The sequence below is a fragment of the Agelaius phoeniceus genome, chromosome 7, assembly GCF_051311805.1.
Source record: "Agelaius phoeniceus isolate bAgePho1 chromosome 7, bAgePho1.hap1, whole genome shotgun sequence".
Taxonomy (NCBI): domain Eukaryota; kingdom Metazoa; phylum Chordata; class Aves; order Passeriformes; family Icteridae; genus Agelaius; species Agelaius phoeniceus.
Window position 1 is genome coordinate 50,007,045 of NC_135271.1, and position 21,709 is coordinate 50,028,753.

The following is a 21,709-nucleotide window of genomic DNA, read 5'->3' on the forward strand; positions in this document are numbered from 1 at the left end:
GACAGCTCAGGGATCAGACCAGGCAAGGAAGGGATGGAAGGGCAGGAAAAACCTTCCAAAATTGCTTTCAAAATTCCCATTTCTGCCCCTGATTGTCCTGGCAAGGCTGGAATCGGGGAAGGGCGGATTTGGGGTTTATTCCCAGGATTTGGGGTTTATTCCCGGGATTTGGGGTTTGTTCCCAGGAAAAGCCAGCAGGCCCTGGCTGTCAGAGCCAAGGGAATCGTTTTCCTCCTGATCCAAGATTTCCTTTCCAGGCCAGCAGCTCTTGATTAAAGCTCAGGTGTGCATGGAAATTGGGAAAATGAATTTTCCTAACGAGCTGCAGGGCCTGGCTGAGCTCCATCCATCCATCCTTATTTCCTTACCTTGAAATGGAGCTGGGCTCGAAATTCATCCCAGCCCAGACACTGAATTGACTCTTAAAACTGATAAAGCAAGAAAAAATGGGAGTTTTTAAAATTCCTTTCTTTTTTCTCATCAGTTTTTTGGCTGGAATTTTGGGGGATTCTCTGGATGAAGTGGGAGCTGGGAAGCAAAGGAGGCAGAGGGACAAATGTCACCTGTGCCACAATGGTCACAAAGAGCTGAGAGTGAAGGGTTGGTGCTTTAGGCTGGATTAAGTCCAAAATCTCAGGTTTTAGTCCAGGAATTTCAGTTTTGGTGTCAGAGAATCCCAGAATCGTGGGCATTTCCAGGCTCGGTGCAGCCCATTTTTGTGGATATTTCCATGCTCTTCCCTCAGTTTTTGAAGCTGAAGGCACTCCAGGCTGGGATTAGAAATACTAAAAATACAGATTGTGGTGCAGGAAATGTTTTGTATAAATTAGGACTCAAATCCTAGGAAAAAGGCAAGATAAAAAAATAGGAAAAAGGCAAGATGAAATATCAGGAATGTGTCCAGATCATGGCATTCCCTGGGCTGGAAGGGACCCTCAAGGACCATCAATCCAACCCCTGGCCCTGCAAGACATCTCCAAAATCCCCCCTGTGCCTGGGAACATCTTCCAAATGCTCCTGGAACTCTGGATATTATAAATATGTTACTTATTATCTTGATATTATATTAATATCTTGATTGTGAATAATTAAACCTGGAGATGATTGCAGTTAATTAGCCCTGCCTGGGTGATGAACAGCAGGGATTGATGTTGATCCTGGTGCCCATCCTTTATTCCCAGCTATGCCCACAGAGGTCTGGTTTAGTGGGATTTTGTGCTGCTGGAGCCCTTTGGATGCCCAGGATGGGATTCCTTGGGAAAAGCAGGATGAGGTGATGCCATGGGGAGCCCTTTGCCATCCCTCCTCCTCTCCCATCATAAAATCCTGGCATGGGCTCTGGCTTGGCTGGGGTGCAGCAAACCTGGGATTGCTCCCATTTTTCTGTGCAGGAATGGGAATCCTGAGTCAATCACAGCAATTCCCAGGAGGAGCTGTCAGGTGATTCCACAGGGAAAAGATGCAGAACTGAGGAAAAAAATTTATTTTTACAGTTTAAAAACCACTTTAAGGCCTTTGACCTTCCCGATATTTTGATGGAGAGGGTTTTGGTGGAGGGGATTTTCCAAGGGAAGCTCTGCAGGTCTGGCTGTGTCCCATTAAATTCACATCCCAGGGAACAATCCTGCCTGCTGCATTCCCCTTATCCCAGGAGCTGGGCTGGGGATCGGGGCAGGAGTCACTGAATTTTCCAGGGTGAAACTCAGCACTCCCAGGTTTGTTAGGGAGGGATCTGGGAGGTGTTTGGTTCCAGGAAGCGAAGGAGATTTGGGGTCCTTAGCAAGAATCCAGGTCTGTGTGTCCAGTTCAGTTTCATCCTTCAAAACTTGCTCAAGGCTCAGTCTTGGAAAAAATGGGGAATTGTGTGTCAAGAAAAGAGTGTCTGCACCCATGGGAGGGAAGAAGGAGGAATGGGAATGTTTGGATTGGGAAGGACCTGAAATCCCATCCCATTTCACCCAGGGACACCTTCCCCATCCCAGGCTGCTCCAGCCTGGCCTTGGGCACTGTCAGGGATCCAGGGCAGCCCCAGCTGCTCTGGCAATCCCAGCCCAGCCAGGAATTCCCAATTCCCAATGTCCCATCCATCCCTGCCCTCTGGCACTGGGAGCCATTCCCTGGCTCCTGTCCCTCCATGCCTTGTCCCCAGTCCCTCTCCAGCTCTCCTGGAGCCCCTTCAGGCCCTGCCAGGGGCTCTGAGCTCTGCCTGGATCCTTCCCTTCTCCAGGGGAGCATTCCCAGCTCTCCCAGCCTGGCCCCAGCCCTGCAGCAGCTCCAGAGCCTCGTCCCAAGGGTCACTGCCCCAAATCCCACAGGTTTAGGGCTGCTGGGGCCTCAGCAGAGGGGCTGGGATGGGCAGAGCCCCCAAACCCCTTTGGCTGTGCTGGGACATCTCAGAGGAAAGCTGGGTTTGGGATTGAGCTGGGCTGGGCATTCCCTGGCATTCCCATTTCCAGGGAAATTCAGCCGTCCCCTGGGATTGCCTGTTTGTAAGGATTTCTAATCCTCTTAGCTGAGATTTTCCTGCTCCTTTGATGCCGTTTTGGGCTCCCCCTGAGGCAAATCCCAGCCATGAAACTCCTCCCAAATCCATTCCCGGTTGGATTCGAGCTGCTGCTCACTCAGGAGGCCCAAATCCCACCCAATTTACCCTCACAGTTCTCCTGAAATAATGCATGGAAGTGGGAGTGTGGCTGGGCTGGGGTCCGTGGATTCTAGGGAAGAACAGGAAAATCTCGTCAGAATTTTCTTTATTTCTCCCTGCAGTGTGGCTGGGCCTGCACTCCATGGATTTTGGAGAAGAGCAGGAAAAATCCATTCCAAAGTATCTTTATTGCTCCTGGGAGTGTGGCTGAGCCCAAGGCTCCATGGATTTTGGGGAAGAGCAGGGAAATCCAGTCAAAATTCTCTTTTCATAGCTCCTATTTGTTTTCCATAGAATTCCTGTGTGGTAAAATGGGCTGCAAATTCCACAGTGTCCTTCAAAAAGTATTTTTTTTCCCCCATTTAACTCCTTCCAAGAATTCCTGCTTGGATTTGAGCTGCTGCTCACTCAGGATGCCCAAACCTCACCCAATTTTCCCTCACAATTCCCCTGAAATAATCCATGGAAATGGGAGTAGTGTGGCTGGGCCCAGCTCCATGGATTTTGGGGAAGAGCAGAGAAATCCAGTTAAAATTGTATTTATTTTTCCTTGGGGTGTGGCTGGGCCTGAGATCCATGGATCTGTGGGAAGAGCAGGGAAAATCCAGTTAAAATTCTCCTTTTCTAGTTGTTTTCAGTAGAATTCCTGTGTAGTGAAATGTGCTGTAAATTCCAGAGTGTCCTTTAAAAGGTCTTTTTTTCTTTTTTCTTTTCTCTTTCCTTTCTCCCTTTTTTTTTTTTTTTTTTAATTTCCTTTTCTTTTCTGTTTTCCTTTGTTTTTTTTCCTGTTTGTTTCCCACCCAGGACCCCAACTATGGCTGGTGGCCTGTTTTCTATTGACAGGAACTACTTTGAAGAGATAGGAACTTACGATGCAGGAATGGATATCTGGGGTGGCGAGAATCTTGAAATGTCCTTTAGGGTAATTCCTGTTTTCCTTCCTTTTCTTCCCACCCCCAACCCCAAAAATCCCCCTTTTGTGCTCTCATTTCTTCAGGGAGCTCCTGCTTTAGCTGGCCTGCAAGTCATGAGCTAAATGGAATTTTTAAAATTCGGGGGAGCCTCATTGGGTGTTTTGGGATTTTTTTGCTGCGTGGAATATTTTAGTATTGAGGGTTTTGATCCCTCCAAAATTCCATATATTTTGGTCATTCCTTCATGGAAGAAATGAGGTGCCCAGCGGAAATTTGATATGAATTTACATTGAAAAATAAAATTAAAAATACGTTTTAAGACACTTTGGGAACGGTGACATCATGGACTTGCAAGTTCCAGCTGGAATTCTGGGTCTGTGCCAGGGAAATTCCTATCCTGCAGAAAATGCTGATATTCCTGCTGGGGTAGGGGTGAGCCACACCCCAGGGAAATGCATCCAGTCACTGCCCTTGGGACAGAAAAATGGGAAACTGAGGCTTGGCTGAGGAATGGTTGGGAGGGATGGTGGGAATGGCTTGGAACTCCTGGGATGTGTCCCAGTTTCTGGATTTGGTGATGGGAATAACGCCCAGGATCCCTCTGGTGCCCACAGCACATCCTGGCAATGCCCTTTCCCCCCTTTTCCTGTCTTTTCCATTCTGCCAGGAATGTTTTCCTTGCCAGGGACCCCTTGAAGTTTTTTAGGGAAAAGACTTTTCCAGGGAAGATCAGCTGGGACTTTGAAAGCTTTCCCAGGCCATTCCTCTGAACTTCAATTGTTCCCTTTGCAGGAAAATCAAAGGGTTCTGTTCCTCCCCTGAGCCTGGATGCTTCCAATGAGGAGATTCCCACTTTTTTTTGCTGTTTTAAATCCTAAAATTCCTCCTGGGGTGTGCCAAGGCCCCTGTGCAGGAATTCTTTTCCATGGTTTTCCATGTTCTACAGGAGATCCCTGCAGCAGGGAGTGCCAGGCACTGTTAAACCATTCCAAATGTGCCTTTCCACCCTAAACCAGTGAATCAATGGGGGCAGGGATAGGAATAAATGGAGATATTGCCATGGGAAGGCCAGGAAATCACCTGGTGCTGTTCATTGGGATTAATTAGATTAATTCCTAATTAATTGGGATTAATTCCTTTTCTGGAAGGAAAACCAACTGAAAATCCAGGGATATTTTGTGTGACTTTGTCAGGGACATCCAAGGGTTCAAATCCCAGCTGAGGGAACAAATCCATGGGAGAATGAGGGCCAGGAGAGCTGAAGGATCAGGGAGATTCCTCCAGCTCCAAAGCTTTTTGGAGCTTTTCCCTTTTCCAGTGGGGTTTGGGAATTTCTCCTGTCAGGAGAGCTCTGGGGGCAATTCCTGCTGTGGGACAGGGCTGGGATTGCAGGGAGGCACAGGGGTGTTCCTGGAGCTGTTCCTGCACCCAGGATTGTGTCACCAAAGGGAGAGGGGAAATCTGCGACTGGTTCAGAGTAATAAAATAAATCCCCAAAAAATAAATCCCCAAAAATAAAATAAACCCAGCCATTCCCCCCATGGTTTGTGAATTCCTGAATCCTCATAAATGTCACCCAGTGCCTTTGCTTCCCCTGGATCGTGTCTGTCTCATCTGTATCCAGCTCCAACATTATCCCAAAGAATAATTAAGATTTCCAGCTTTTTTTGCTCTCAGGGGCATTTCCAGGAGGAGCATCCATGGGGTATAATTTGATTATTTTGGGAAAATCCATGTTTTTTCTTTTAGCTGCTTCTTGTTGCTGATGGGTCTTTAATGAGTCCTTTTAGGAATGTCTTTTAATTGGGGGAAGAATGATGACAATTCCTGGCAGAAATCTCTTACAGCTCCAGGGGTTTGCTTTATTCAAGGAAAATCTGATTTATTCCTAAACTTTATTTTTATTTATGGAATTACTGAAATTTTTAGTTTCCTGTTAAATTCTCCAAGTGGTTTTATCCCACTTGAAGAATGCCCTGAAAACTTGATGCTCTGAAAGGATTTCCTATGGGAATTAAAAATGATCTGTCCATCAGAAAAAAAAATAAAAATCCTATGAGATTATTCCTTAGGATTCCTTAGGTTGGGAAAGGGAATGTGAGCTCTGGGTGGGGTAGGATGGGGTTTATTTGGGATTTCTGGCACTGCTGGAAGTGCAGGAAGGACAGGGGAAAGGGGATTTCTCTGGATTTTCCTGCTGGAGCAGCCTGGGACAGTGGGAGTGTCCCTGGATGGGTTGGGATGGGATTTAATGCCCTTCCCACCCAAACCATTCCAGAATTCCCTGGCTCCCTGGGGTCACCACAGCGAGGGATGAACGCATCCCGTAGTCTGTGAGGGGAACAGATCCCTGAAACCCCACAATTCTTAGGCAGGATGGGAACTTTTGGGAAGCAGTTACATTCCCAGGGAGTGTCCCAGAAAGGTTGGTTTGTTGGGATTTAAAAAAAATATTGAAAAATATCCCTTTTCCTAAGGAAAAAAAAGGGATATTTTCCTTTCCCCCACATCCTATCCCAGCTGGCACAGGGAGCAGATTGCTCCAAGGAGAGCCAAAAATGGGCTGGAAAAGTGTCCAGGAGCAGAGATTTTTAAAAGTGGTGCTGTGGGAGGAATTCCCTGCCAGCTGGAATGGGAAACCAGCAGGGGAATGCTGGGATTTGGGATGGAGGGTGCCTCAAATTGGGTGCCCAGTTATCCCCAGGTTGCTCCAGGGGCATATCCGTGGTGAATATTTGGGATTTATTCCCTGGTGTGTATTTGGGGTTATTCCCAGATTTCTCCATGAACACATCCTTGGGGTATATTTGGGATTTATTCCACACTCCCAGGTTGCTCTGGGAATACATCCATGGAGTATATTTGGGGTTATCCCATGGTATTATTTGGGGTTGTTCCATGGAATTATTTGGGGTTGTTCTGTGCTCCCAGGTTGCTCCATGAGGTGAATATTTGGGATTTATTCCCTGGTGTATATTTGGAGTTACTCCCTGGAATCATTTGGGGTTATTCCATGGAATTAATTGGGGTTATTCCATGCTCCCAGGTTGCTCCATGAGCACATGCTGGGTGAATATTTGGGGTTTATTCCTCGGTGTGTATTTGGGGTTATTCCCTGGAGTTATTTGGGGTTATTCCATAGAGTTATTTGGGGTTATTCCATGGAATTAATTGGGGTTCTTCCATGCTCCCAGGTTGCTCCATGAGCACATGCTGGGTGAATATTTGGGATTTATTCCCTGGGGTATATTTGGGGTTATTCCCTGGAGTTATTTGGGATTATTCCATGGTATTATTTGGGGTTATTCCATGAGCACATCCCTGGAGTTTATTTGGGGTTATTCCATGCTCCCAGGTTGCTCCATGAGCACATGCTGGGTGAATATTTGGGATTTATTCTCTGGGGTGTATTTGGGGTTATTCCATGGAGTTATTTGGGGTTATTCCCTGGAATTATTTGGGGTTATTCCATGGAGTCATTTGGGGTTATTCCGTGCTCCCAGGTTGCTCCATAGGCACATCCCAGGTGTATATTTGGGATTTTTCCATGTTCCCTCTGGAATTCCTTGGCACCCCTGATCCTGAAGTTCCCCCTGAGTCCCTGAGCAGTTAACACAGGGATGTTTCACTGCTGATCCCACAGATCCCATCCCTCCTCATTCTCATGGAATTCTGGAAATGGAGGGAGCCCTAATTAGCTAAATCTGCCTTGGTTGCCATGGGAACTCGGGTCTGTGTCAAGGAGCTTTAATTCCAAGATTCCACCGGAGCTCCTCTTCAAAACTCCCTAAAAACTCAGAGATTTAACACCAGGAGGAGCCTGGAAGCGAAAGAATTGTAATAAAATAATTGAAATGAAAAGTTGAAATAATTAAAATATTTGAAATGAATAATTGAAATTTAAAAATGGAAAGAAATACTTGAAATAAGTAATTGAAATAAAAAACCCAACTAAAATGAAATAGATAATTGAAATAATTAAAATAAAATATTTAAATTAATTAAAATAAAGAATTAAATAATTTGGGTCCTTCTGGCTCCTTAGGAGGGGACTAAAACCCCGCCAGAGGTGGAGTCCCATCCCCAAGGATTTAAAAGCTGTGGAATGAGGACATGGATCAGTGGTGGATGTGGTTAACATTGGACTCAATGTTCTTGGAAGTCTTTTCCAAGCTAAATAATTCCAGGATTCCCAGCATTTCTCACTCCGTAGGGATCCAGCAGCAGAATTCGTTACTTTATTTAACCCCAAAGTTCCAAATTCCAGCATTCCAGCACGTTTTAGATTATCCCTAGCATGGATTTCCCTTGGAGAGGGAAAATTTCCATCTGGGAAAAGTCCCCCACATTGCCTTCTTCATTTATTATGGAATTTTTGGGATTTCACCAGCACGTGAGGTGGAGGGCACACCCTGAATTCCTGGGTTTCATCTCTGGGGGGTCTGGGATGTGCTTCCTTGTGTCCCTGGGTGTGGCAGTATCCTGGGAATGCTGGGGCTTTCCTCAGGATGACCATGGATGGGATTCTGCTTGGAAAAATTTCTGTAAATATGTAAATAAAATGTAATTATATAAAAATAGAAATATATTATAATATATAGTCTATGTTTATATATACATGTATAATATGTATACCTAACTGTATATCAAAATAGATGGAAAGATTATATATTTGAGTGTGTAGGTAGAAGTTCTGCTCTGTTCCTTTGAATATTATGGAATCCTGGAATATCCACGCCCTCCATGAATCCATTAGGGAATGACGCCTTTCCCAGCAGGATGTGCTCCAAGGGACAAATCCAAGTGACCCATTCCCAGCATTTCCACTCTGGGAGCTCTGGGGAAGAGCAGGAAAAATCCAGTCAAAATTGTCTTTATTGCTCCTTGGAGTGGGGCTGGGCCCGAGCTCTGTGGATTTTGGGGAAGAGCAGGAAAACCCAGTTAAAATCCTCCTTTTCTAGTTGTTTTCCATAGAATTCCTGTGTGGAGGAGGAATCTGGGCGTGTCCTGTCCTTCTCCTTCTTCTTCTTGGCCTCCATCTCCTGCTGTGATGTTGGCACTTTTGGATGGGTTTAGAGTAGAAGCTCAGTGTCTAACACAGGTGATGGGTATTGGGAAGTCATTGTAAATATTGTACAGGTAGTTTTTAGTATAAAAAGATAACACAGCCCCAGGGCAGGCAGAGTGCCTCTGTCTGTCCTGCTGAGCAGACCTGGGCAGGGCAGAGAAAGAATTTTATAGATAAGGAACAATAACCAACCTTGAGACCGAGAACTGAAGAGCTCTGACTCCTTCTTTGAGTGATAGGCTGGGAAAAGAGAATTTCTGACACATCTGGGGGTCCCTGTGAGCAGCCAGAGCCCTGAGAATCTACATGTGCTTTATTTACAATAATTTCCAGTACCCATCACCTATGTTAGACACTCTGTCTCTACTCTTAAACCAATCTTGAAGTGTCACCATCACAGCCGAAGATGGAGGACAAGAAGAAGAAGGACAGGACACACCCAGATTCCTCCATCTTGCCTCTTGAACCCCCATTCTAAACCCCCAAAATTCTTGGAAGTCTTTCAAGTAGAGTGATAGTTCATTTGTCACTTTTTCACCCTGTGACAAATTCACTATCATTCTACTCAAACCCTTGTGGCTTGTAACTTTTCACACAAAGTTGGGAATTGTTTCCACGGGCTAAAATCCAAGGCACAGGTGTCTGTGACTCCGTGCCAAGGTCTCTGAGCCTCTGGAACCCCCATTCTAAATCCCCAAAATTCTCCATTTTCACCCTGTGACAAATTCACTATCACTCTACTCAAACCCTTGTGGCTTGTAACTCCTCACACAAAGTTGGGAATTGTTTCCATTGGTTAAAGTGGAAGGCACAGGTGTTTGTGACTCCATGCCAAGGTCTCTGAGCCTCTGGAACCCCCATTCTAAATCCCCAAAATTTTACTTTTTCACCCTGTGACAAATTCACCATCACTCTACTCAAACCCTTGTGGCTTGTAACTCCTCACACAAAGTTGGGAATTGTTTCTGTGGGTTAAAATCCAAGGCACAGGTGTCTGTGACTCCGTGCCAAGGTCTCTGAGCCCCTGCCAGGGTCTGGAGCCCTCCAGGGCAGCCAGAGGGATGTCCTGGGCCCTGCCCAGTGTCCTGCAGGCTGGCCCCATTCCCGTTGCAGATCTGGCAGTGTGGAGGCTCCCTGGAGATCGTCACCTGCTCCCACGTGGGACACGTGTTCCGCAAGGCCACCCCCTACACCTTCCCCGGGGGCACCGGCCACGTCATCAACAAGAACAACCGCAGGCTGGCCGAGGTCTGGATGGACGAGTTCAAGGATTTCTTCTACATCATCTCCCCGGGTATGGCTGGGTGTGGGGTCCTCTGGAGGTCTGGAGTGCTTCCTGAAAAAAGGGAGCTGGGAATGGGAGGTGTCATGGAGTTGTCTGGGTTGGAAAAGTTCTCTGAGGTCTTTGAGTCCAACCATCCCCAGCACTGCCCCATGTCCCCAGTGTTGCATGCACAGGGTTCTGAAATCCCTGCAGGGGTGGGGGCTCCACCTGAGCACCTTTTCCTGAAGGAATTGCCCCAAAATCCACCCTGAGCTGCCCTGGGCCAGCCTGAGGCCGTTCCCTCTGCTCCTGTCCCTGTGCCCTGGGAGCAGAGCCCGACCCCCCCGGCTGTGCCCTCCTGGCAGGGAATTCCAGAGAGGGAAAAGATCCCTGGGGATCCTCCTTGGCTCCAGCCTGAGCCCCTGCCCAGCTCCCTCAGGGATTCTGCAGCCCCTGCCCAGCTCCCTCAGGGATTCTGCAGCCCCTGCCCAGCTCCCTCAGGGATTCTGCAGCCCCTGCCCAGCTCCCTCAGGGATTCTGCAGGCCCTGCCCAGCTCCCTCAGGGATTCTGCAGCCCCTTCCCAGCTCCCTCAGGGATTCTCCAGCCCCTTCCCAGCTCCCTCAGGGATTCTGCAGCCCCTTCCCAGCTCCCTCAGGGATTCTGCAGCCCCTTCCCAGCTCCCTCAGGGATTCTCCAGCCCCTTCCCAGCTCCGTTCCCTTCCCTGGCCCCGCTCCAGCCCCTCAGGATCTCCCTTGCCGTGAGGGGAAAACCAAAAAGTGGGAGAAAAACGTGAGGGGAAAAAAAAGTGTGGGAAGTTTATGGAGGGCTCTGCTGCTGAGCTTTTCCCTCCTGGATCCTCCTTTGCTCCAGGCTGAGCCCCTTCCCAGCTCCCTCAGGGATTCTGCAGCCCCTTCCCAGCTCCATTCCTTTCCCTGGACATGCTCCAGCCCCTGATCTCTTTCCATGTTATTAATATCTGCATTAATTAATAGATAAAATATAATGAGGTTGTTCCCCGGCGTTGAGAAGCAAATGGAGGAGAAAGGGAAATAAAATGAAAGTTTTCATGGAAATTCTCCATAAAAAGAAGTAGGAAATCACAGAATTTTTTTTTAATAGGGCCTTCCTAAATATAAAAGATATTTTAAAATATTTTTAATCTGCTTTTTGATCCTTTTCCTTTCCTATTAATGAAGAAAATGGAGATCTCTGGATAATTCTCTGGGAGAACAAAGGAATTTGCCTGCTGGTAATGAGGGCTCTGTTGTCTGGCACAGCCTCATCCCCCAGCTCCTCTGGGAGCTGATTCATCCCATTCCTGAGCTGAGATCCCAGGAGAGAGGAGCCAGGGGCTGCTCCCTGTGGGAAGTAGACTTCTCAGCATAATTAGGGGCACACCTCACAATTACATCCAAAATTAAATGTCTGGAGAGATCTGATTCCCTGGGAAAACAGAATTCTGCTGGAGGAGAGCTCAGCTCTAATTTTTAGGATATTGAGCCTATTTTTAATTGGTGCCTACTCCTGTTTTTGTGTGGATAACAGGAAAATCTTTATTTGTGCTGAGATGAGTCAGGAGACAGAGTTTTTAATAAAGCCAAGCTGGATTTAAGAAAACCATTCCAGGGGGTGGTGAAGGTGGATTGTGGAGATGTTTCCATCAGGAAAGCCCTGCAGGGGACCTGGGGATGGGTCTGGGATTTTCCCCAGATGTTTTATGGGCTCTTGTGTCACCATTCCAGGGGGTGGTGAAGGTGGATCATGGAGACATTCCCTTCAGGAAAGCCCTGCAGGGAAGCTGGGGCAGCTCTGGGATTTTCCCCAAATGTTTGGTGGGCTCTTGTCTCCCTATTTCAGGATTGGTGAAGGTGGATTATGGAGATGTTTCCATTAGGAAAGCCCTGCAGTGGAGCTGGGGCAGCTCTGGGATTTTCCCCAAATGTTTTGTGGGCTCTTACGTTACCATTCCAGGATTGGTGAAGGTGGATTATGGAGATGTTTCCTTCAGGAAAGCCCTGCAGGGGAGCTGGGGCAGCTCTGGGATTTTCCCCAAATGTTTTATGGGCTCTTGTCTCCCTATTCCAGGATTGGTGAAGGTAGATTATAGAGACATTCCCTTCAGGAAAGCCCTGCAGGGAAGCTGGGGCAGCTCTGGGATTTTCCCCAAATGTTTTATGGGCTCTTGTCTCCCCATTCCAGGATTGGTGAAGGTAGATTATAGAGACATTCCCTTCAGGAAAGCCCTGCAGGGAAGCTGGGGCAGCTCTGGGATTTCGCCCAAATGTTTGATGGGCTCTTGTCTCCCCATTACAGGATTGGTGAAGGTGGATTATGGGGACGTTTCCTTCAGGAAAGCCCCGCAGTGGAGCTGGGGCAGCTCTGGGATTTTCCCCAATCTGGGATGTTTGATGGGCTGTTCTCTCCCCATTCCAGGGGTGGTGAAGGTGGAGTGTGGAGATGTTTCCATCAGGAAAGCCCTGCAGTGGAGCTGGGGCAGCTCTGGGATTTTCCCCAAGCTGGGATGTTTGATGGGCTGTTCTCTCCCCATTCCAGGGGTGGTGAAGGTGGATTATGGGGACGTTTCTGTCAGGAAAGCCCTGCGGGAGAGGCTGGGCTGCAAACCCTTCTCCTGGTACCTGGAGAACGTGTACCCCGACTCGCAGATCCCGCGGCGCTACTACTCCCTGGGAGAGGTACTGGAACTCACTGTGGGATGGGGTGGGATGGGATGGGATGGGAATGGGATGGGATGGGATGGGATGGGAATGGGGGGTAACGGGCAGGGCAGCCATCCAGGAGGCAGGAAAGCAGGAAAGAAAGGAAAGCAGGAAAGAAAAGAAAGCAGGGCTTGCACAAAACCAGGAGTGGAGGAAACCAGGAATGAAAGGAAATCAATCTGTGCAGGAAAACAGGAATGAAAGGAAATCAATCCATGCAGGAAACCAGGAATGAAAGGAAATCAATCTATACAGGAAAACAGGAGTAGAGGAAACCAGGAATTAAAGGAAATCAATCCATGGAGGAAGCCAGGAATGAAAGGAAATCAATCCGTACAGGAAACCAGGAATAGATGACACCAGGAATGAAAGGAAATCAATCCATGTAGGAACCCAGGAATAGAGGAAGCCAGGAATTAAAGGAAATCAATCCATGTAGGAAACCCTCCATGGGTCCCACAAACCCTCCATGGGTCCCACAAACCAGTAAGTAAAGCAGGAACTGGAAACCAGTAAGGGAAGGAAACCAGTAACTACAACAAAGCAGGAAGTCTAGGAAAGCAGGAAAACCAAGAAATAAAGGAAACCAGTCAGAACTGGAAACCAGTAAGGAAAGGAAAGGAACCTTACAGGTAACCAGTGACTGCAGCAAACCAGCAAGTAAAGAAAACCAGTAAATCCAGGACACCAAGAAGTGCAGCAAATCAGTAGTACTGGAAACCAGTAAGTAAAAGAATTCAGGAAAGCAGGAAACCAGTAAGCAAAGGGAGCAAGGAGTACAGGAAAGCAGTGAGTAAAGGAAAAACCAGTAGTACAGGAAAGAGTAAGAACTGGAAAGCTGTTAGTAAGGAATACTAACAGGTACCAAAAACCAGCAAGTGCAGGAATCCAGTAAGTGCCACAAACCAGTAAGGAAAGAAACCAGTAAGTGCAGGAATCCAGTAATGTAGAAAATCAGTAAAACCAGGAGGTGTCCAGAGCCAATGGATCCATTCCCAAGGAGATGAGGTGGCTTTGGAGCCAAGACTCAGGTCCTGGAGTTCCCTCTTATTCCTCTCAATTTCTTATTTCTCTTTATTTCCATTTTTTAAAGTCCTTTTTAAGGAGAAGTTGCTGTTCCAAACATATTCCCTCTCCTTAAAAATCTCCCTTTAAATCAAGTGTCTATTCCAAATGTTCACGAGGCGAATTTATCTCCCAAGTGGAGCAGGAGATTGGAAAAGTGAAGTTTGGAATTAATATTTTGACACAATGAATATGCAGCCCTTGAGGGAAACCTTCCATCATCATTAATTGCTTTGAAAGAGACTAGAAATGGCTTTTTTTGAAATTTTTTTAAAGAAATGTTTGTTCACTGAATGTTTTCCAGCCTGGAGCTGAGGGTCACAGTCATTCCTGGTAATCACCAGGTTCTGGGACCACCAGGAGCTGGAATTTCTTTGAAATTCAACAAATTCACAGTTAAAAATATTACATTGAGTTGTGCCTGCACTGCCTTTTAAAGGCTCTGGAATGGGTTGATTTGAGATGATGGAATAACAATCAAAGGATTTGGTGATGGAATAACAATGCTGGAATAACGCTCTGAGGAACAAATGGCTTTTTTTGACATCCAGGGAAGTGATTTCCCACTGAAATTTGCCACTGTAGGCAGGAATAAAAGGCACTGGAGGATTCCAGGTTTAATCCTGCCAAAATAAAGGGAAACGGGGGTTTCCAGCAAGGAAAGGACTTGTCTAAGGAATGTCAAACAAAGTGGGATTGTGGCACATTGTCAGGCTGGAAAATGGGATGAGAAAGGCAGAAAGAAGTGATTAAAACACCTGATGTGTGCAGTGTGGCCTCAGTTCCCATGGAAACAGCGGCTCAGGCAGGAGCTGGGAATTAAAGCCCTGCTTGGCTGTTCCAGTGGAGCAGGAAAAGGGAATTGCAGCCTTAAAGCCCAGGGAGCAGCAGAGAAATGGGGGATTTTTAAGGCATTGGAAGTGCGGTTTTTGGACATTTTCCTGCCTTGCCAAAGAGATTTGGGCAGGATTTGATCCATCCAAGCTGCAGCAGCATCATTAGGCCATAAATGATCCACATCCTGCCCTGGATGGCTCCTCCTGGGCTCAAACCCAAGGAAAAATGGTATAAATCAAAGGTGAGGAGCACCAGGCCTCAAAGGGCATTCCCCAAGTGGATGTTTTGTTGTTTTCTGGGACAAATTGGGAGAAAAAGAAATGGAGATTTTGACAGACTTGGGATAATCACCCTGAATTCCCTCATGGCTTAACATGGAATAGCGAGAGTTGTCCCTGGCCATGGATGAGCTCTGGGGCTGTTTCCAACCCAGACCATTCCCTGACTATTTGGGAATGTGATCTGTTCACAAATTGCCATTTTCTGCACAAATCTGGCAGGAAGAAGTGATTAAAACACCTGAACTGTGCAGTGTGGCCTGGAAATAGTTTAAGGAATATTTCACCTCTTTAAGGAATTCCTCTTTAAGGAATTTTCACCTCTTTCCTTTTTCCAGATCAGGAATGTTGAAACCAACCAGTGCTTGGACAACATGGGCCGCAAGGAGAATGAGAAAGTGGGATTTTTCAACTGCCATGGCATGGGAGGGAACCAGGTAAATAAAAACCAGGGAAAAGTGGCTTATTTGTCCAAGAATTCCTTTGGAATATTTTAAATATCTGTTTCAATTCTATTTTAGATTTTTTGTGAAAGTAATAGCGAAATAATCAATGAAAATTCCAAAATACATTCAGTTTCGAGCTGAAGGATTTTAAGAGGACTCAGCCCCTTTTTTTTCAGTTTTAGCTCCAGATTATGGGGGAATATTGGGGCACATCCATGGGAAGTCTCCCAGTGAATATATTGAATAGAATCCTGCTGTCATTTAATAATAAATTAAACATTCCAGACATGAACTTCAGGAAGTGTGATCAGGAATTCGAATTTATTTTCATAAAAATGAAATGGGCATAATCCATAAACGTAGCTGAATCCATCTGTTCTGAACGTGTGCAGGAAAATAAATATCCAGGATATTCATGGAAGTTCTTTAGTGGAATTCCAATGGTGGGGGCCTGGGGAGTTTCATTTGGAGGAACTGGAAAGGGAGTAGAAGAGTGGATGGAATTCTTGGTCTTGTGACCAACAACTCTGGGTTAATTAGAACAAAATTTGCATATTCCAGTGGATATTCAAATTAGCATGGCTGCTCCAGATGGGGTTTGGGATGTAAATTATAATTAAGGGACTTCTAAGCAGATTTTAAATTAACTCTATTTTAATTAATTAGAGTTTATTATTTATGTATAGAATTTTCCAGGGGTGGTGCCAGCCTGGCACGGTCACAATTCCCTGGTAGCCCTGGTGTTCCAGACACCTGCTCCTGGCCACATTCCTGCTGGGAAAGGCTGGGATATGCTCCATGTTCCCATCCCTGATTTATCCTGAAGGTTCATCCCAGCTCCTGCCATCTCCTCCTGTCACTTCCTCCATCCTCACTGGAGCTTGGCCTCATTTCCCTGCTTTTTGGCTGGGAGAACCTTTCCCATCCCCTGACTTCCCATGGATTTCTCCAAGGGAGACCCTTTCTCTTCCCCTGAATTCCTGTGGATTTCTCCAGGGGAAAACCTTTCCCTTCCCTTGAATTCTGATGGATTCCTCTAGTGGAAAACCTTTCCCTTCCCCTGAATTCCTATGGATTTCTCCAGGGGAAAACCTTTCCCTGAATTCCCATGGATTTCTCCAAGGAAGAACCTTTCCCATCCCCTGAATTCCCATGGATTTCTCCAATGGAGACCCTTTCCTTTCCCCTGAATTCCCATGGATTTCTCCAAGGGAGAACCTTTCCCTTCCCATGAATTCCCATGGAATTCTCTAAGGGAGAACGTTTCCCTGAATTCCCATGGATTCCTCCAGTGGAAAACCTTTCCCTTCCCCCGGATTCCCATGGATTTCTCCAAGGGAGAACCTTTCCCTGAATTCCCGTGGATTTCTCCAGTGCAAAATCTTTCCCTGAATTCCCATGGATTCCTCCAGTGGAAAACCTTTCCCTTCCCATGATTTCCTTTGGATTCCTCCAGTGGAAAACCTTTCCCTTCCCATGAGTTTTCTTGGATTCCTCCAGTGGAAAACCTTTCCCTTCCCCTGAACTCCCATGGATTTCTCCAGGGGAAAACCTTTCCCTTCCTCTGGATTCCCATGGATTTCTCCAAGGAAGAACCTTTCCCTTCCCATGAATTCCCAGGGAATTCTCTAAGGGAGAATGTTCCCCTGAATTCCCGTGGATTTCTCCAGTGGAAAACCTTTCCCTTTCCCTGAACTCCCATGGATTCCTCCAGTGGAAAACCTTTCCCTTCCCATGAATTCCCTTGGATTCCTCCAGTGGAAAACCTTTCCCTTCCTCTGAATTCCCATGGATTTCTCCAGGGGAAAACCTTCCCCTTCCCATGGATTCCCATGGATTTCTCCAGTGGAGAATCTTTCTCTTCCCCTGAATTCCCATGGATTCTCCGATGAAAGGCTCCAACTTTCCAGCCCGGGCTCCCTCCCAGGGCTGGGCTTGGGGTTCCCAGCCCTTTCCCAGGCCTTTCCCAGCCCCTCTGTGTTCCAGGTGTTTTCCTACACGGCGGACAAGGAGATCCGCACGGACGACCTGTGCCTGGACGTGTCGCGGCTCAACGGCCCCGTCCTCATGCTCAAGTGCCACCACCTGAGGGGCAACCAGCTCTGGGAGTACGATGCTGAGGTACCCGGGCCTGGGGGTGGTTCTGGCACAATCCCAGCATCCCTGGGGCTGGAAAAGCATTCCAGGGTCATGGTGTCTCCCAAGCTGTGCCCACCCTGTCCCCAGCCCAGAGCCCTGAGTGCCACCTCCGGAATTCCTGGGACACCTGCAGGGATGGGCACTGCAAACCTCCCTGGGCAGCTGCAATCCCTGAGCCCCCTTTGCATGGGGAAATTCCTGCTGGTGTCCACTCACACGGAGGTTCCAATTCCCAGCCAGCTCCTGGGGAAATCCTCCTGGGATTCACCCAATTCCATCTCACTTTGAACAATTCCCACAGGGATTTCCATTCACACCGAGTGCCACCTCCAGGAATTCCTGGGACACCTGCAGGGATGGGCACTGCAAACCCCCCTGGGCAGCCCCTGCCAAGGCCTGAACCCCCTTCCTGTGGTATTTTTGGGGTTCCCCAGATGGAGGAGGAAAGAATGAATCCGACTCCGTGTTCTTAGAAGGCTAATTTATTATTTTATGTTATTTATATTGATGTTATTTATGTAATTTATATTATATAAAGGAACACTATACTAAAACTGTACAAAACTACACTAAAGAATGCAAAAAGGATACAGACAGAAGGCTGAAAAGATAATAATGATAATAAAAGGCTGAAAAGATAATACAGATAATAATAAAGATAATAATAATAATAATAATGATAAAAGATAATAATGAAAAGATAATAATAATGGAAACTGGTGACTCTCTCCAGAGCCCTGACACAGCTGGGCCATAATTGGCCAATAAATAAAAACAATTCACATGGAACCAAGGAAACAATGACCAGGTGGTAGACAGTGTCCAACCCACATCCCAAAGCAGCAAAACACAGGAGAAGCAAATCAGATAATTATTGTTTTCATTTTTTCTCTGAGGCTTCTCAGCTTCCCTGGAGAAAATCGGGGGCAAAGAGATTTTTCCAGAAAATATGACAGTGTCACCCTTTCCATGGGGAAATTCCTGCTGGTGTCCACCCTGAGGCTGGAAAAGCCCTCCCAGGTCATCAGGTCCAAGCTGTGCCCCATCCCCACCTTGTCCCCAGCCCAGCTGCATCCAGGAATTCCTTGGGCACCTCCACCCTTCCTGCCTGGAAGGCTGGAATTCTTCCAATAAAATGCACACAGGCAATGTGCTGGTTTTTCCCTTAAACTGAGCTGAATTTCCCAGGAATTGTGTAAATCCCAGCTCGGCCATGAGGTGGAGCTCCTAAAACAGGAATACTCCATGGTTTTATGGCATCTCCAAGGACTGGCTGCTTGTTCTCCTGGAAAACATCTCATTGCATTCCCTGTCCCTGGATTTACTGAGCAAAGCTTTTTATTGCCAATTTTCCTTGGAATATTCAGATTTCAGCTGCCCATTTTCCCTTTCATTTCATTATTGCCATTATTATATATTTGTTAGTGTATTATTAACCTCCAAACATTCCTAATATCCAGGAATTTTTTCCCAAGAAAACAACCAGTTGTGATATTCCAATTTTTTTTCCCAAGAGAAACAATTACAGGGTATTTCCTGGATCCCTTGTATTCATTAATTTAATTTTCCAGTGGAATTACACTGATTTTTCCTTACCTTGCTTATTTAGGCATTGCATGGAGGGATTTTGAGTGGTTTTTAGGAATTTTTAGGAATTCTGGCTTGGCAATGGACAACATGGCCACAGCTGGACATGAAATAATCCTAAAAAGGGGTTTCTCTGACGGATTTTCATGGAATTTTCTATGATTTCCTGCTACTATTTTTATAATAGTATATAATTTAAATAATATAATTTAATTTGTGGTATTTAAATGCTGAATAGATTCCAGGCTCCCACACCTGGTGATTCCCATTGTGACATCTGGAGAAACCTCTGGATGTGGAGAAGGATGAGATCCTGGGACGTGACATGCACGAAGGGATCCAGGGAAAAAATGAAGTTGGAAATGTGTCACAGCTGATGGGAAAGGAGTTTAATTCCTTGTGGAAGGGTGGTGATGTCAGGGTTTGTTCCTGAAAAGCTCCTCAGCATTTATTCCTGACAGATCCCTCAGGGTTTATTCCAAGGCTGCCAGAGCTCCAGGAGTGTTTGGACAAGGCTCTCAGGGACAGGATGGGCTTGTGGGATATCCTGGCAGGCCCAAGGTTTGGATCCGTGATCCCTGTGGATCCCTCCCCGCTCAGAATTCCATGATTTTTTTCCTGGATAATTGCCACTGTTTGTCCCCAGTCATGGTGTCCCTGCAAAGTTGTGGAATTTCCATCCAGGGAGAGCTGAGGGGCTGCACAAAAAATGTTCCTTGGATCACTGACTCCGCTTTCCTTCTGTCTTCCCTTCCCTCAGTATTTTGGGAAATGGGAGTATAGCTTTGAGGTAAGTCTGGTGCAATCCCTGTGCCAAATCCCAATCCCTGGAATAGCTCCTGTAGCAGTGCCCTCACTCAGAGCTTCTCCATAGCTGCTGCTCCAACATTCCAGAGCTTCCCTCTCCCTGAGCCAGCCTGGAAGAGCTGGGAATGTTCCCCTGGAGAAAGGAAGGATGCAGGAAAACCTCAGAGCCCCTGGCAGGGCCTGAAGGGGCTCCAGGAGAGCTGGAAAGGGACTGGGGACAAGGGATGGAGGGACAGGAGCCAGGGAATGGCTGCCAGTGCCAGAGGGCAGGGATGGATGGGACATTGGGAATTGGGAATTCCTGGCTGGGCTGGGATTCCCAGAGCAGCTGGGGCTGTCCCTGGATCCCTGGAGGTGTCCCAGGCCAGGCTGGACACTGGGGTTTGGAGCAGCCATGGCAGGGGTGGATGGGATGGGATTTAAGGTCTTTCCACCCCAAACCATCCCATGAATCCACGTACCAAGAAAAGCCTGCTCAGATTCCCACACTGATGTTTATCCCCATGTGAGGGAATCTGCCACCTTTGGATATTTCATATCCTGTGAACAGCAGAGAGAGAATTCCAAGTCCTGTACTGATGGACCTGTGCTCTCCCTGGAAGGGCTGATGGACAGGAGGGAACAGGGAGTGCTGTCCCTGCCCGTGACTCCAAGTGACATTTTAGGGACACTGGGCTCTGGTATTTTTAGTGGCTCCTTTATCTTCATGTCACTTTTTCCATTCCCAAGCCAAAAACATGGAAAAGGAGCGGGGGAGGGATGTGGGAAGAGCATTCCACCTTTAGAGAATTTAGAGAAGTGTAAGCTCCCCTTCATCTCACCCACCTGGAATTGGCACTGGAAAGGAACAGCTGGAATTGTGGGGAAAAAAACCAAAAAAACCACAAAAACAAACCCTCATAAATGTTTAATGAATTCTGGTTTTAACTGGGTAATTCCCAAATGGGGTTTAGGGTGGTTTGTGCAGGAAAAACCCCATCTGTGCCCAGATTTTTCCAGTGAGGAATCACAGCCATCCAAGGGGCTGGAGAGGCAGGATTGAGAGCTGTGTTCCAACATGGATCTTGGGAATGGGCTCAAGAGCAGGGAGGAAATTTTGGGATATTTGTGCAGAACAAAACCCAACTCTGCCTGGATCTTCCCAATGGGGAATTGCAGCAATCCAAGGTTAGGGAGAACAGGACTGGGAGCCACAATCCACTCTGGACCATGGGAATGCTCTCAAAAGCAAGGTGGAAGTTTTGAGATATTTCTGCTGGGAAAACCCCATCTCTGCCTGGATCTTCCCAGGAGGGAATTGCAGCAATCCAAGGGTAGGGAGAAGGGGATTGGGAGCCACAATCTGGATCATGGGAATGCTCTCAAAAGCAAGGTGGAAGTTTTGGGATATTTCTAGGAAAACCCCATCTGTGGATCTTTCCAGCAGGGAATAGCAATCAAGGGGCAGGGAGAAGGGGATTGGGAGCCACCATCTGGATCATGGGAATGCTCTCAAGAGCATGGTGGAAGTTTTGGGATATTTCTAGGAAAACCCCATCTATGCCTGGGTCTTCCCAGTAGGGAGTAGTCCCAATCCAAGGGGTTGGAGGAGCAGGACTGGGAGCCACAATCTGGTCTGGATCATGGGAATGCTCTCAAGAGCAAGGTGGAAGTTTGGGGATATTTCTATCCAATAGAAAATTGGATAGAATATCCCAAATATGTGGATCTGTGGATTGCAAGAGGATCTTGTCAGCAGGGAATTGCAGCAATCCAAGGGTAGGGAGAATGAGCTACAGTGCACTCTGGACTCTGGATCATGGGAATTGCTCTCAAGAGCAAGGTGGAAGTTTTGGGATATTTCTTGGAAAACCCCGTCTGTGCATCTTCCCAGTAGGGAATTGCAGCAATCCAAGGGTAGGGAGAAAGGGATTGGGAGCCACAATCTGGATCATGGGAATT

General features: G+C 47.0%; 1 protein-coding gene across 3 annotated transcripts in view; it reads left to right on the plus strand.

The window, feature by feature from the left end:
- Positions 1 to 21,709, plus strand: part of GALNT13 (polypeptide N-acetylgalactosaminyltransferase 13) — a 50,892-nt gene that overhangs the window by 22,556 nt on the left and 6,627 nt on the right. For 2 of the 3 annotated variants that reach the window (XR_013183119.1, XM_077181794.1), the window contains exons 8-12: positions 3,449 to 3,566; positions 9,740 to 9,920; positions 12,446 to 12,585; positions 15,128 to 15,226; positions 17,222 to 17,356. Coding sequence is in view for 2 of the 3 variants with exons in the window: in XM_077181794.1 (XP_077037909.1) it covers positions 3,449 to 3,566; positions 9,740 to 9,920; positions 12,446 to 12,585; positions 15,128 to 15,226; positions 17,222 to 17,356 (673 nt within the window). In the remaining variant the exon portion in view is untranslated. Of the gene's footprint in view, positions 1 to 3,448; positions 3,567 to 9,739; positions 9,921 to 12,445; positions 12,586 to 15,127; positions 15,227 to 17,221; positions 17,357 to 17,675; positions 19,131 to 21,709 lie in introns of those variants that run through there. The other variant, XM_077181795.1, reaches the window with a different exon arrangement.